The sequence below is a fragment of the Colossoma macropomum genome, unplaced genomic scaffold, assembly GCF_904425465.1.
Source record: "Colossoma macropomum unplaced genomic scaffold, Colossoma_macropomum, whole genome shotgun sequence".
Lineage (NCBI taxonomy): Eukaryota > Metazoa > Chordata > Actinopteri > Characiformes > Serrasalmidae > Colossoma > Colossoma macropomum.
The window spans coordinates 6,167,350-6,183,003 of NW_023494800.1; the positions used below are offsets into that span (position 1 = coordinate 6,167,350).

At 41.4% G+C, this 15,654-nt stretch overlaps 1 protein-coding gene across 1 annotated transcript in view; it reads left to right on the forward strand.

Moving 5' to 3' along the window:
* The first annotated feature begins 627 nt into the window (after positions 1-627).
* Positions 628-15,654, forward strand: part of atp2a2b (ATPase sarcoplasmic/endoplasmic reticulum Ca2+ transporting 2b) — a 58,844-nt gene continuing 43,817 nt past the window's right edge. Inside the window, exons 1-4 of the mRNA XM_036587552.1 lie at positions 628-1,208; positions 2,852-2,869; positions 2,969-3,051; positions 9,962-10,066. Of these exons, the coding sequence (XP_036443445.1) occupies positions 1,091-1,208; positions 2,852-2,869; positions 2,969-3,051; positions 9,962-10,066 (324 nt within the window). The 5' untranslated portion in view covers positions 628-1,090. The remainder of the gene's footprint in view (positions 1,209-2,851; positions 2,870-2,968; positions 3,052-9,961; positions 10,067-15,654) is intronic.

A 15,654-nucleotide genomic window follows, 5' to 3' on the forward strand; every position in this document is an offset into this window, starting at 1 on the left:
GTGTTAGTGTGTGTTGTGCTGGTACGAGTGGATCAGACACAGCAGTGCTGCTGGAGTTGTTGGTCCACCCTGTAGGTGTAAAGCCAGAGACAATAGCTCATCTCTTGCTGTACAGTATGAGCTAATCATCCTCTAGTCCTTCATTAGTGGTCACCGGAGACTGTTGACTGGATATTTTTGGTTGGTGGATTATTCTCAGTCCAGCAGTGACACTGAGGTGTTTTAAAACTCCAGACTGCTGAGAATGATCCACCATCCGAATAGTACCTGCTCTGTGAGGGTCCATGGGGGTCCTGACCACTGAAGAACAGGGTAAAAGGGGGCTAACCAAGTATGCAGAGAAACAGATGGACTACAGTCTGTAACTGTAGAACTACAGAGTGCACCTATATAGTAAGTGGAGCTGATAAAATGGACAATGAGCGTAGAAACAAGGAGGTGGTCGTAATGTTATGGCTGATCGGTGTACGTATGCTTAGTTTGCACAAACGAAGCACTGAATCAAACGCTTGATTCATTTAAAACGTGCCATTCGACAGAATCGGTTCGGTGAACTGAATCGTTGAATCAAAGTGCCCTTGAAAGCAACGTGGTGTGGGGAAGCCAGCCAATGAGAGCTTTCCACATGCGGACACTGAAACAGCGCTTGCGGGAATCGGTGGAGGAGGAGAGAGGCGAAGGCAAACGGAGCTGCTGCTGTTGATGGTGGCATACTAACGAACCACGGATCCACCCGGTACTTCCCTGCTCAAGCTCAACACCGGCGGCGGCGGACGCGAGAAAGACACGCGTTACCGAGTCGTCGAAGACCAAACAGCTAATTGGTTTGAGTCCTCAGTGACAGCGGTTCGTTCAAACTTCAGTAACGTTAGCTAACGATAGCTGCTTTGCCGGTTGTGCAATTGCGCGTGTTGAATCGGACTCGCCGTTGCTACTAGAGCCGTTATTCCCCAGCAACGGAATCCACCAGCCGTTGATCACCGTTACCGTTTAAAGTTTGTTCTGGCGATTTTGGCTCCTTTTGTCGGATCTGGGAGCCGCTGAAGGAAACCGGGCGGTTTTTTTAAGGAGCTTAAAACGCCGTCCAACGATGGAGAACGCACACACGAAGACAGTGGAAGAAGTTTACAGCTATTTCAACGTCAACGAGAGCACCGGGCTCAGCCTCGACCAGGTGAAGCGGCAGAAGGAGAAGTGGGGACCGAACGGTGAGTCACCTAAACCGGCTGAAGTCCGCTTCTGATTCGCCAGCGTCTTGTTCAGAATTTTCCCGTTCCACCTTAAATGGCGCAGCAGTTACGGTGTCAGCGAGGCTCCAGAATGTAACCTAACTGCCGCACCATTTAAGGTGGAACGGGGAAATCGGACACGAAGCTGGCGAGTAAAAAGCCTTGTTAAACCGGCCTGGTTAGCTTCTGAGCTAATGCTAGCGTGTGGAGGCTGGAGCGGACCGTGCCATTGTGTAATTCCACTGTTTCCCAATCCAGGTCCTCGTAAAACCGCCATGTACGGCACATTTCAGCGGTTTCTGTGTGATAAACACACGGAGTGTGACTAAGCAAGCGTTTTACGAGGCGAAGATCAGCGTGTTACAGCAGGGGAAGCGCGTAAATGTGCGCTGCGGAGGTTGTTTGAGGACCTGAATAGGGAGAAGCGCTGGTGTAGCTGAGTTAGCCCGGCTGGCTAACGTTTAGCGGCGAGGCCTGCGCGCCGGGCTCAGGGACCGGCGGACAGATAAGGTGGCTGGAAAAAAAGAAAAAAGTAGAGAAATGAAAGTGTGACGTCAGTGCAGTCCACGAACTCGTGCCTTTGGCCGAGTTGGTACAGCATGAAACTTTTTCCTTTTTAAATCCCTCTCTCTGCTGTTTCTCTCCATGGTTTTATAGTAAACCTGATCATAATAATAGCTACATTTTATATATGTAAGATGAAATTTGCCAGAGGAAGTACCTTCACATGTGACCTTTGTACACGCGGATCTGTGTGCTCACGTTTACGTTAGACGTCTGCGTTAGTGAATTTACACGTGTACATTAGTGAATTTACACCTACTGCAAAACAACAAAGTCTGTAAAATCAGTTGCTGTGTTAAAGCTTTTCAGTTTTTTAAAATCCCATATGGTATTCTTTTGTATTTTTGCATTTTTCCTTTCTTTTTTTTTGTCTATTTTCCTCTGTTGATAATTGTTTGTACATTATACGTGTGTGTGTGTGTACATATACATATGTGTGTATGTGTATCGCTGTTGTCAGAAGAAAACCTCGTATCTCCAAAATGGTAACTTTGCAGGAGAAGGAAAAAAAACTACTTTACTTTTAATGTAAGTCAATGGAACCAGAATTTTTTCCAAGTCATTTTGGGCCATTTCTTTTGGTCCATTCTTCATAAAATTTACACACAATGTGAAGGACAATAGGATTTTTCAGATTACGTCAAAAACCGAAAAACATCAAAAATGGAGATAAAAGGTTTTCTTCTGACAGCAGCAATTTATTTATACACATAAAAAAATATATGCAGATTCTCGTTCATTTATTTGTAAATGTCACACAAGTGGTATAAGCTCACGTTAACTTTAACATGTACAAACATTACTAGATATGCATAATACATTTGACTAATTAATTTCAAATCTGAGCATCTTTATCATACTCAAAGCTGTCCATCTGGCTGGCCAACTGATCTAAATATGAAATAATAACGTGTGTGTTTTGTGTATTTCTATACATTGTCCTTAGATCCATTTATAATCTGAAGATCATAGCATGTTATATTTCAATGATTCTTCAAAAGTGAGTTTTGATCACACAACTAAATATCTCTTTCCCTTTCTCTCTTCCTGCCTTACAGAATTGCCAGCAGAAGAAGGTAGGCCTGATTCTTTTGTGTTTGCCCTCACTATTCAAATGCTTATTTGTGGCAATTCTCTTATCTGTTCTTATGCAACCATGTCTCTTTGTCTGACAGGAAAATCACTGTGGGAGCTGGTTGTGGAACAGTTTGAGGATCTCTTAGTCAGGATTCTTCTTCTAGCCGCATGCATATCTTTTGTAAGTACTGTATCTGTAGTGGTTGTAAAAGACAAAAAGCTTTTCTTTTCCACAGATGGCAATGTAAGACTGGAATAGCAGTGGTTCAGGCTGTGTTGCCAGCGCCCTATAGCTTTACCAGCCTATATTCTTGACTGACTCATGCTGATTATTAACATACTGAAATTTCTAATATCGTATTTTAGATTTTTGAAAAGAACAGCCCATATAGACAGCATAATGTTTTACCATGAATTCAACTTAGTTAAACTTTAGTGATCCCAACAGGGCAATTTTAAGGCAGACAAGAGCCATAAAACACGTATGACATAAAAGCACAGACCACATGAAGACAAAGGTGGAATTATCTGCATAGTCCATAGTTTAAAACATATAGTAAACCGTGTGCTAAGGCATAATTATGTTTCTGAGTTCAGATGAACGTTGTTAATGCTCATATATTCACTCATTCGTTCACAATTGTAAATATTCTCTCTCGGCTCACGAGTCGTGAGACCTGACTTTGTGACTGTCTAGCTTTGTATGCAGTTTTTAGTCCGTGTGTTCTGTAGCATTACTGAATATGCACAGTACATTTCACAGTATACAATATTTTCTAGTTAAAAAATCATGATTTATATCTATATATTTGGTTCCGTGTACTTGAGCTAACCTTAACATAATCTAAAAGAAGTAGACGTTGAAGAGCCGTGCAGTAACAGTGCACAGCAGAGAGAACTAGTAACTACTTTCTTAACAAACATGAACCCCAGTTTCCCTACCAGGCTTTTAAACAGTAAATTTCCCCTCTTTAGTTCTCTCTCACGTCTCTTTCCCAACATGGTGACTATCACCTTTTACACTTTGCCATCGAGTTGCTTATCTTCGATGATATCCAGTTACGTTGCCCTGTCGTCCAGACCTAACACGATCTTTATCATGCTCAAAGCCATCCATCTAGCAGGCCAACTCTGATGAAAGTACACTACGGAAAGTGTTTGTGCTGTCAAAGTAAAATCTGACGTTTGAGTATTTGTCAAATTCAGAGAAAGAAGGCGTGTTCGAATGCAGACAGTGTTCATTCGTATGTTCACAGCTACTTCTTTTGTGTCTCCTAGTTTGTCGGCAGTCGACTGGCGTGTCTGTTACCTAGCAACCGACCGTACGCGCACAGAAATGTAAACACGTAATCAGGTTAGTTAGCCAGACAGTTAACGTTAGCTACCGTTACTGAGGTAAAAAAGGTCAAATAAAACTAAAGCGCGATGAACTGAAAGTTAATATTATTGTGTCAGAGCTTCGTGCTGTCGCCGCTCTCAGTTTCAGTTTCATTTCCCAAACGCTTTAACTGAACGCGCTAACGTTATTCCTCCTAATAAACAGACACACGTTCAGCTCCGTCTCCTCATTATACCTCATTATACGATACCATCATTGTAATATTTTATCTGATGGGGATTTTTCATCAAAACATTAACAAACTAAGGTAATAATAGGGGACGGTGGAGATCGAGTCTGCAGCGTCTGAGGTTTTAAAACGCTGTTATAAAAAACCCTCACAAGTCAAAGCACCATTTTCAATGTAGATAAATGTAGCGTCATTATGTCAGTTATAGTGAAATATGCTGCCTCTCACTGCATAAAACAATAGAATCAGACGGTTAAAACTAAGACGCTCTGGGGTTCATCTTAAAGTTAGGACAGAATTTAGGAGGTTTAGTCTGGTTAGGATGTTTCTGTAATACAGTTTTCTTATCTGGAGTTAATGGACAAGATTATGAACTTAGCTTCTCTCCTAAATTCAGTCCTAACTAAAGTTGTCATGGCAACTGAGCAGATGAGAAGATTTCAGACTTAAGAAGTTTCTGTAATACTGCCCCAGGCCATTTGCGTAACTGCAGGAACGTGCCATTACTGACCATAAACAAATGTATTTTGGCTCTAAAAAGGATTGTATGGGGTTTAACATACTATGGAGCAAACATCTGACCGGATTTCAGCAGCTCAGTCATTCTGAACACGGCAGAATGTTTATAAACCGTATGACGCTGATGGGCAGAAATACATGTGAATAATCTACTTCAGACAGCAGACTTTACTGACAAGCCAACGTTCTGAGCGTGGAAGCTTTGTAGCATAGTCAGCTAATAATCACCTAATGTTTACAGGATATTGAAGCTGCATGGCTAAGCTGCAACACAGCTACTGCAGCCACCTGTGACAGTTACAGACTTCAACTCTGAACATTACACCACATGTTCGACAATGTAAATGAGGTCTTTAGCTCCCGTTCTGGCCGGGCTAAGTTACGCTGTTGGAATGAGAGGCATGGTGTGAGTTTAAGAGGGCTCAGGAAGCCAGTCCTGTCTGGAATAGTGTGAACAGCATGTGAGATTAGGATCCTCTGTGTTGCTCAATGAGTTACCTTATACTGCCGCTATCCGTTTGTCCTACAGGCTTCCTGCTGCAGCCGTAATAGCCCCTTTCCAATAGCAGTGTTTGTTACAACAACACTGTTGCTTATTATGATAATGAATGCATTGACGAGGCATAAATAAGCAGGGAAAAAGGATGGGCCTCGTGAATATGACAGGCTGGCGCGTCAAGCGTTTAACCTCGGTGACCTCTTTGTCCTCCTTCCGTTTTGGCACTCGCTGTAGCGTCCCACAGCTCAGATATCTCTTGCCGTGAGCTGGGTGATGATGGCCTGGAATCTGGCCTGTAAATCAGTCGCAGGGTCATGCACTCACTCACTTTTTCTCTGGTGTTCCTTTCCCGCTAGTTATCTCAATGGAGTTATTCAGTCAGCACTTTGTGTCCTGCTGCTGCTTACTGCAGTCCCTAAAGAGATGTGTGAGTACAGGTCTCGTGAGAGATCTCCCGATCACGATTGTTTATAATCAACGTGCATGGAATGGCTGGAGTGGCAGCTCATCCAGCTGATGACTTCATTCTGTCTGTGCTTGCATTGGAGCTTTAATTGGACCTGAAATTTTGGTCCAAATCTGAATTTAGATCGAGAACATTCTGCTCGAGGCTAACTTGATCTACGGTATCAAGTATTTAGAGTGATAGCAGATTTATTTTGCCCCAAATTATGCTTTATTTTCTGCCACTTCAGGTTTTCTCAGCATTTTTAAACAGGTTTTTTTTATGTTTGCTTATTTTTAAGAAGAGAAAAAGAAAAAGAGGATAAAAAAAATTATAGTAACAAACAGAAAATGCACTTTGAATTTTTTTTATTGAATCTCCTGACCGCACTTAATAACAGCAAGCAAAGTTTGGGTCATAAATCAGATTTATAAATGGGTGAATTAATTTATAACTTGCACTTATTCACCTCTCCACTCACATTTAGCAAGCAAAAGATTCTCCACAAGGGGGAGCTGTTAACACTCAGGTTTTGTGTTCATGACTGAATGAGAGGAAACTGGCATGAACCCACACCAGCAAGATCTTATGAGTTCTGCGTTTTGTTTCGTATTCTTTATATTGCAGAAATCATAGGGTCCTGTTTCAGGTTCAGAGTCTAAACCTGACCTGACGTTAAAAACATTATGTCTGAATCCAACCCGAAACTGACTGTGACTAGTTGGAAACAGCAAGAATGACATTCGTCATAAGATCATAGATAAGCAAAACAAAAAAGCTCACCAGCTCGTCAAAATGAAATTGAATTTCTCATGAACATATATACATAAATCAGTTCTCCACAATAATCTCTATAAACTTTTACATAGGCTAATGTGTGGTTTCCATGCTGGCCTCGTGGACCTCGGTGGTCTTCCCTGCCAGCAGTGTGACCACAGCACGCCAGATTAAAAAATTAATCAAGGTATTGAAGTAGGAAGATCTAAAGTAGGAGTAAATCTGTTAAAGGTGGGAGACAGGCTATGAATAACATGAACATGATCAATGAAAAATATTGATAAATGATGACTCATGGCTTCAGTTTGGGTTTCATATTCAGGTTTCACATGGCCGCCTACTACCTTTTAACAGGTTTATATTTAATGCCTTCGATATTCCCAGTCACACAGCTTGTTATGGAAAGGTGTAACAGCAAATTAGCTGCACTTATCTGATTAGATTTTGAAACACCTAAACGCAGTAAAGATCTGTGCTTCTAAAAACACCCCCAGTTAGTGTTATTTTGTGTCTTTGGACTTTGAAGTAGGTTATAGGCAGCTGGCATAGGGGAATACTATGTGACATAGTTGTAGAGTGGCCTAGATTATTGCTGTAAAGACAGAAACTCGCACATACAGAGCTAAAGATGTTACATTTATTAATTATTTGCAGCTTACTTTGGGTAATTATCAATCTGTGAAGGTTTAGTCTGCAGTGGATGCTTAGTGTTTATCAGCGAAGATAAAAATCACGGACTCGGATAATGTTTTGTGTAGATTCAGTGGCACAAATGGTGCTAATTTTCTTTCTAATTTTAAATGAACTGCCTGCCATTCTTGCTTCTTTGATGATTAATTGGGAGAACAGTTTGTCTTTCCATTAGGGCTGAGGACAATGGCCATACCCGGTAACGACAATGAGATTAGCTGTTACGTAAGGTCATTGTTTTAACCCCTTTACAACTAGGTTGTACTGTGACCCGGTTGATCATCTTAAAAGGACGCTATGAAAATGGAATGATACTAATATTGCCTGTGTGGGTTGTGACATTTGGAAATTTTACATACTTCCTTTATCTGCCTTTGTTATGCACGTTCTGTTGTGGTAACGGTGGTGCCTAAATAACCGTATTTAGCCCATAAGAAACGTGTATAGTATACAGAAGGTAGATACACCGATCAGGCATAACATTATGACCACCTCCTTGTTTCTACGCTCATTGTCCATTTTATCAGCTCCACTTACTATATAGGTGCACTTTGTAGTTCTACAGTTACAGACTGTAGTCCATCTGTTTCTCTGCATACTTTTTTAGCCCCCTTTTACCCTGTTCTTCAGTGGTCAGAACCCCCATGGACCCTCACAGAGCAGGTAGTATTTGGGTGGTGGATCATTCTCAGCACTGCAGTAACACTGATGTGGTGGTGGTGTGTTAGTGTGTGTTGTGCTGGTCTGAGTGGATCAGACACAGCAGTGCTGCTGGAGTTTTTAAACACCTTAGTGTCACTGCTGGACTGAGAATAGTCCACCAACCAAAAATATCCAGCCCACAGCGTCCTGTGGGCAGTGTGAGGGTCCATGGGGGCCCTGACCACTGAAGAACAGGGTAAAAGGTGGCTAAAAAAGTATGCAGAGAAACAGATGGACTACAGTCTGTAACTGTAGAACTACAAAGTGCACCTATATAGTAAGTGGAGCTGATAAAATGGACAATGAGCATAGAAACAAGGAGGTGGTCATAATGATATGCCAGTATCCAGACGCCCCTTCTATTTAGTGACTTAAGCTACTTCAATGTGCACCAATTGACACAGACATGTACACAGTTTGTGTAATCTGTATAGAAAAGCATTGCTAATAGAGTGGTACACTCTAGAGCAGCCGCACATGAGCCTAACACAGATTTGACACCAGACACAACACATCAGCATCACGTAAGCATAGCGTATGCGAAGCGCGTGCAGCCGTTTGTCCAATAAACTCAGATCTGTTGTGTAAACACTTCAGGCGGGAGTATCAGTGCTTTATCTCCTTTTTTTCCTGTTTAAAATGTTTCGTATAAGTATAAAACTTGACAGCACTGTCAGCAGATCTGTTTGTTTTGATGAAGTCACAGTTACAAATTAGTATGGCTTTTTTTGTAGAAGCTGTTAGTCAAATGGTGTTTGTCACTTCTCAACATGTACATCGGAACAAAATGTTCTTCTGGCCACATGGTGCAACACACAACAGCAGTACAGTACACAGGACTACGTAGAGTTCTACGCAGATACATGACGGTGTGAAACGAGTGCAGAATATACAGTAAATACACCAGACAATGGATAAATAACAGTATATCACTGCTGTTGGAAAGAAAACCTTGTATCTTCATTTTTGTCACTTTTCAGATTTTGACATAATTTGAAAATACCTGTTCCCCTTTACATTGTATGTAAATTTCATGATGAATGGACCAAAAGAAACGGCCCAAAATTACTTGGAAAGAAGTCTGGTTCCATTGACTTACATTAAAAGTAAAGTAGGTTTTTTCCTTCTCCTGTAAAGTTCTCATTTTGGAGATACATGGTTTTCTTCCGACAACTTTAATATGTTACTGCAGCAAACTCCCTATAAATACCCTTGATTTCAGAAGAAAGGCTGGACGAGCGGGTGTCTACAAACTTTTGGACATGTACCTTTCACCAAATATACAAAATACAGCTTGTGCTGAAGTAGTTGTGTTGGGTGTTGAGTAAGATTAGGTATGAATAATTGCGGCCCACTGGATGCAGATAACTGCACTGTGGCATTAAGAGTGACCGGCTTGTTTTCTCAAAGAAAGCTCAATGTCTCCAGCTTTTATAGGAGATACAGAACGAGCTTCAGTGTCTGCGTAAATTTAATCGGCCGTCCAGCTAGATGGAGTGCCTGCTTTGTCTGTGCCAGGCCAGCAGGAGCGCATGCATTAAACATAACTCGCCTCATTAAATAGCTGACAGCAGGCTCACAGAGACCACAGTCATGCTTCTTGATAAAGGGCGACATGCCCAGGGTACAAAATCTGTGATGCAGCAGGCCTACTGATTGTCCTAACACGTTCTCGGCCACCATTGTCTCCCCGTGCAATTGCTCTAATACTGGATGTCGCACTGACCTTGTAATCGTCTTCGCATATAAATTCGGTTTGAAGCTTTGCAGCTGAGAATGAGCGTGTGATTGAATAAGAACCTAAAAACCATAATTCTGAAATCAGTATTTGGCAGATTTCCTTCTCATTAAGCATTTCCTTCTAATTTTCTCTCTTTTTTTCTCTCTCTAGGTACTGGCCTGGTTTGAAGAGGGAGAAGAGACCATTACGGCTTTTGTGGAGCCTTTTGTAATACTGCTAATTCTTATAGCCAACGCCATCGTAGGGGTCTGGCAAGTAAGTGTACCTCTCTTTCCTCAATTTTGTCTTTCGAACAGTTGATTAAACACCCAGTGTTTAGGTTCCTTCATTACACATTTCTGTGATTGAATTAAAATTGATAGGCCTAAAACAGGTACAAGTATGAGGTCTGATAGTGTGTCATTGTTGTAAGTGAGCTAGAAATTCAGTTTTAGAAATATAGTTTTTGTTAATGTTTATTGCCATGCTGTCTGGTCTCACCGCTTGACCTCAAGACTGAGTGGACAAGCAACCACTTGCTTCAGATTCAGAAGACATTGAGTGTGATGGATTGTGTAGAAGTATTTATTTGCAGCTCTTAGCATTAGCCAACCATTGGCGCACACCACCAGTAGTAGGGCTGTGCTGTATGACTATATTTATTGTTATTGTGATAAATCATGTCACACTGCATCACATTGGAGCATGTTGTCAGTATTTTAATGGTCCATATCCTACGTTTTTCTCATGTTTTATTTTTATTTTCACCCCAAAGGCCACTTACAATGTTTGTACAGCAAAATTGTTTATGCACCACAAACAGTCATAATTCTTTTTTTCTATTTTTTTTTTCTTTTTTTCTATTTTCCTACCACTCTTTAACCCATTAGACTTAAACAGGGTGTTTTTGTTACTGATACTCTAAGGCTAAGTTCACATTTCCAGGTTGAAGTGGCACAAATCTGATTTTTTTTTTTTGGTTTTTTTTTGGGTTTTTTTTTGCGCTAATGTTGCTCAGATATCTGATGTTTTCAGATGCAAATCTGATCTTTTGAAATCCGACCTGAGTCACTTTCATATGTGGTCCTAGATCAGATGCGTATCCGATTCGTGGCCATGCGACCGTAATGTGATGCTCAGATTGGAATTCGTGTGCTTTTTACCCACTCTGCGTGCGCCATCATTCAGCGTTACCATGGCAGCAGCGCCGAACAGAAGTTAAAGCCTGTAAACGATGGAAAAGCAGCTCATCTCACCTTTTTCTCCTTCGTCTCGCTCTAATAATGAAGCTGAGAGCTGATCAGAGTTAATTATCTTCTCAGCAAAGCTCGTTCTGCTCGTTAGTTTGTGCTGATGATGAACGTGATTCATTCACGTCACGTTACTGAGTAGGATGTGCTCATGAGGGTCATTTCAGGACGCCAGCTCGTTCACATTAATGACAGATTTGAATCACTTACCTAAACGAGTGTGAACCGTCGTGTCAGAGAGATCGGATTTGAGCAATGAGGCTTGTAATGTGAACATAGCTTAAGGCTGATATTCGAAAAGCAGCCCAGGCTGAAACACTGCTTATAACTTCACCGTGAACAGGAGGAGCCAAACCACTGAACAGGTCGATACAGTTGTAGGTTAGGGCAGCCCTGGCCAAATGATGTGTTTTTGTTGATTTTCTAACAAGAAATAAGTTAACATATCCTCCACAAGCAATACACTACAGCATATTTGAAACATAGTGTGGCATGTTCAGTCGTGTTTAATTGCATTTAGTGCGGTATATGAAGTGTTGAATACAAATCTAGTCCAGCTCGTACAGGTGGGCTTCTACCTTGCCTAGCCTTATTCTTTGGACTACTTTGAGCTTCTTTTTGCGGTCAGCTTTAGCATGGACTGAATGCACAGTCAGTTTTTTTTGCATTTATGTTCCTTTTTTCATAATGAAATTAGCCTTGTTATGGAAATGAAAACACGTGAATGCCTCCTTTTTGCGCGTCTTAAGATAGCCCTGGCTTCCCAGTGGATCCCCAGTGTAGAGCTGAGGGCCTATTTTCTACGGCTCCTCCCAGTGGCCCTGAAACCCATGTCCCAGTTTCCACTGCATCATTTTATTTTAGTCACCATTCATTACCCAGGCTGGCCTGAGAATCCCCAGCCTTCACCCCTCCAAACAGCCAAGTCTGCTCCTTAAAGGAGGAAACATTGCAGTGTGATCCTGGGCCCTGGTTCCTTATAGCAGTAATGTATTTTTGCCCTGCCCAGCAAAGTCCTGTTATGTCCTAAAATGTCCTAAAAGTCCTAAAATGGCCACTTAATTGACCTATACATGCTCGGCCCACAGCTACCTTCTTCTGTAGCAACTATTGCTATGGATTGGGCAAACTTTACAGACCACTGGCAAAACCACATTCAAATAAAGTTGCTGTTGGGGGACGGTAGTTTGCTGTCGTAGTAGACAATATGCATTTCTGATCATCCGTACATGAAGAAAACTGACTAAGATTTTTAATTACAAGAGCATAATTAGTCCTGTTTCAATTAGATTTATGTGTGAAATGTTGAATAATATTCTTCAACATGTACTTTTCCAAATTGCCCACCCCAGTTGTAGTTTAGAGGTGGTACATAATATTGGGTTTCCAGTTTAAATATCTTTTAATGTTAGCAATTTCTTACTTTGTTTAAATAAAGTAATAAATTAATAAACTGGGCCGTGAACGCGGCGTTTAATGTTTTAATGGTAGCGGTTCCTTCTGCCAAATTATAGTTCCTTAACAAGCAGCTTGTTGCTACGTCATAGTAACGAACTCCGCTCACTCGCTGCACAGCCTGCAGTTTGTTCTCCAGCTCCTTACACTAAATTACGAAACTGTCATCACCACTGAGCAGCTTTTCAATCGGCAGCTGTGAACAGAAGAACAGCTAAACAACCTGGAATCAGCCAGAAATGAACCGAATACCATTCAACAAGCATGTAGTCTGATCTTCAGAGTCTGATCAAATCGGACTGAACCATAAAACTGCCGCAATATCAAGTTTAGCTCAGTTTTTGCCAGATCAGTATTAATGTTGTTTTGTTCCAGCCAGTCTGTAAAGCATCTTACAGCCCATTTAGTTGGCGAATGGTATTGGGTTCATTTCTGGCTGATTCCAGGTTGTTTAGCTGTTCTTCTGTCACAGCTGCCGACTGAAAAGCTGCTCAGTGGTGACGACAGTTTGGGAATTTAGTGTAGTCTCATCTTCAGAGTCTGACCAAATCGGCTGTCGGTCAAATGTGATCTTGCAAGTGTCCATTTTCTGTTTGTGGCAAAGTAAGAAGTAAAAACGTTGAAATGGCTTGAGCATCTCCTACAGCTGTCAGAGTCGTTGCTTAGCAACGGCGTCTCAGTGGAGTGATACAGTGTTTGTGAAAAACCTGTGATGTTATTTCGCCGTAACAGCACAGTTAGAACGCTTCTCAACCAATCAGCTCGCATGGCCGGAACTAACTGTTGTATAATAGAGGGCAAAGTAACTAAATTTGATCGATCCTGAAAGTGTAACCTTTCAAATGCATACCAGATAAAGATCATTTGAAGTTTAGAAAACTCTCTGTTGAATATTTGACAAAAATGGTGATCTGTGCCATAATTTCTAGGGATGCACTGATATGAGATTTTTGGGCCTTTGCTGTAATCCAATAGTTTTATGTACATGTCTTCCAGTGTCAATACTGATGTTGTAGGGCTGGGCGATAAAACGATAACGATAAGTATCGCGATATAACTTTTCCTCGATAGAGCGATAAGACAGGTTCGATAAATGTTCGATATAATACACCACTCTCACACCTCCACGAAAGCCCTGGTGGCGTTTTCTACTGCAAGGAAAGCGACACTACTCTGCTGTCGCCAGGAGAGGGCGCACTTCCGAGTTTTTCGACTTGATTAGAGAGGGAGGGGGCCACGAGTAAAAAAAAAAAAGGGTCGCCAAATATACTTTAGCAACGGCTGAAACGCAGAGTTATACAGTCCCTGTCTGAGTGGAGCGACCGGCGATCTGTTCTCCTGTGACCGAGTGTGAGTGACGAGGTCAGTGGTGTAACTGTACTGTCCTACAGTGAACTCACCTCTTTCCGTGCATCCTAACAACTTCAGTTCAATCATGTCTACAGCGCCAAACCGTCATATTTTAGTATTAGTGCATTCTCGAGCAACGGAAGTGAAAGAAAGAAGTGGGTTCATGTTCATTACAGCCCTGATTTAAACGAAAGTAAACTGAGGAAGCTGTGAGGCGTTGGGAAGCGGGAGAGTGCTAGGTTAGCTTTCCAGGCTAGCTGTTTTTAGCTGCTGGCTAACTTGAAGCAGCGCTCCGGCACAACACGGTGAATTGATGATACTGTAGATCAAACAAGACACAAAATCACCGCTTTCAGTTTAAACATACCTAAAAGGAGGACTCTGTGACTGGAGTGAGAGATTCACACTGCAGATAATGCTTTTACACAGCGAACGTCAGATATACTGCGGTTCACCCCTTAAACTACTACGGTAGCATAGAGAAACCCAGTCGTCTAGCTGGTGTCTGAATACTGTGATATGCTCTGACATGGACATTTATCGCGATATGTATCGATATCGAACGATATGAATTTTGTTTATCGTGATAACGTTTTTGGCCATATCGCCCAGCTCTATGATGTTGATACACAAACATTTATAAAATGTAGAAACCAGAATTTGCTTCTGTAGAGTTACAAATGCAGTCAACCAAGACATTTTGCATAGAAGCTTAGCATCTAAATAGAATTCCCTTCTGGAGCACAAGAAAAATGTCAAATACCAGCCACATGTTTGAAATACCAGCCACGTCTAATCAGTCCGATGCTACGAATATTTATGTATTTATTTGTTTGCAAATGTCTACTAATAGTGTTATGATTCAGATATTATTGTGCATCCCTAACTGTTTCCTATTAGATTGAATGGAATTTTTGTCAACGGTCTGTTAAGCTTGTCTAACTCGAACACATCTGTGGGCAGAGCATGGTTTGGATACGTCTCAGGCTCTGTTTATTAGAGGCGGAAGCTACGGAGGTATAATATCTGGGCACCACAGTGGCTGGAGTGTTGTGGAGCTCATTACCTTCCTCCCTGAGGGAGCACCTTTTTTGTTTTGGATCAGGGAGGTGGAATTTCGGGGAATGCCTCTCTACGCACCTGCTCTGGAGCCGGGTCTGGAGATTTCTGAAACCTGTTAAGTGTCAGCAGTAAATAACTACGGCTGTTTCTCAGCAACCAGGCCAGGGGCAGCTGCTTAGGGGCAAAGGTGGTATTGCACATCGCCTATCTGGTGTGTGCACTGACTGTTCTTTGTGATGTTTTATCAGAGCCAGTGTTCATGGAAGAGCGTACAGTAAAGGATGACTCATAACTAGGGTGATGACTGCTGCAGTTGGTTTTCCTGTAGAGTATTTTTTTTCAGTTTATCGACTTATCTAACGGCTATGGCTCTGTTTCCGTGAAGAAATACATTTGAATAATGTCACAGAGACCTTAAGTTGAAATATCGTCCCAAATATTAAATAGCTTTTCTTTACATTACCGTTAAACTTCTTGTAACTACCTTACTCTGAAATCCTACAAATGACAAATGTCAGAGCAGTTGTGGTGAATCAGAAGTATGATTGCGTACAAGAAGTTAGTGTTTAAAAAGAAAACCATTTTTTGGTAACACTTTCTATGAATGTCACCTTTGTAAGCATCTATAAACACATTTATAATATGTTATAATGTATTCATAAGGCATTATAAACATGGTTTTAAATATTTATAAAAAAGAATTACACAATTACATTTTATAGCCATTTTTATTATACATTATGAATT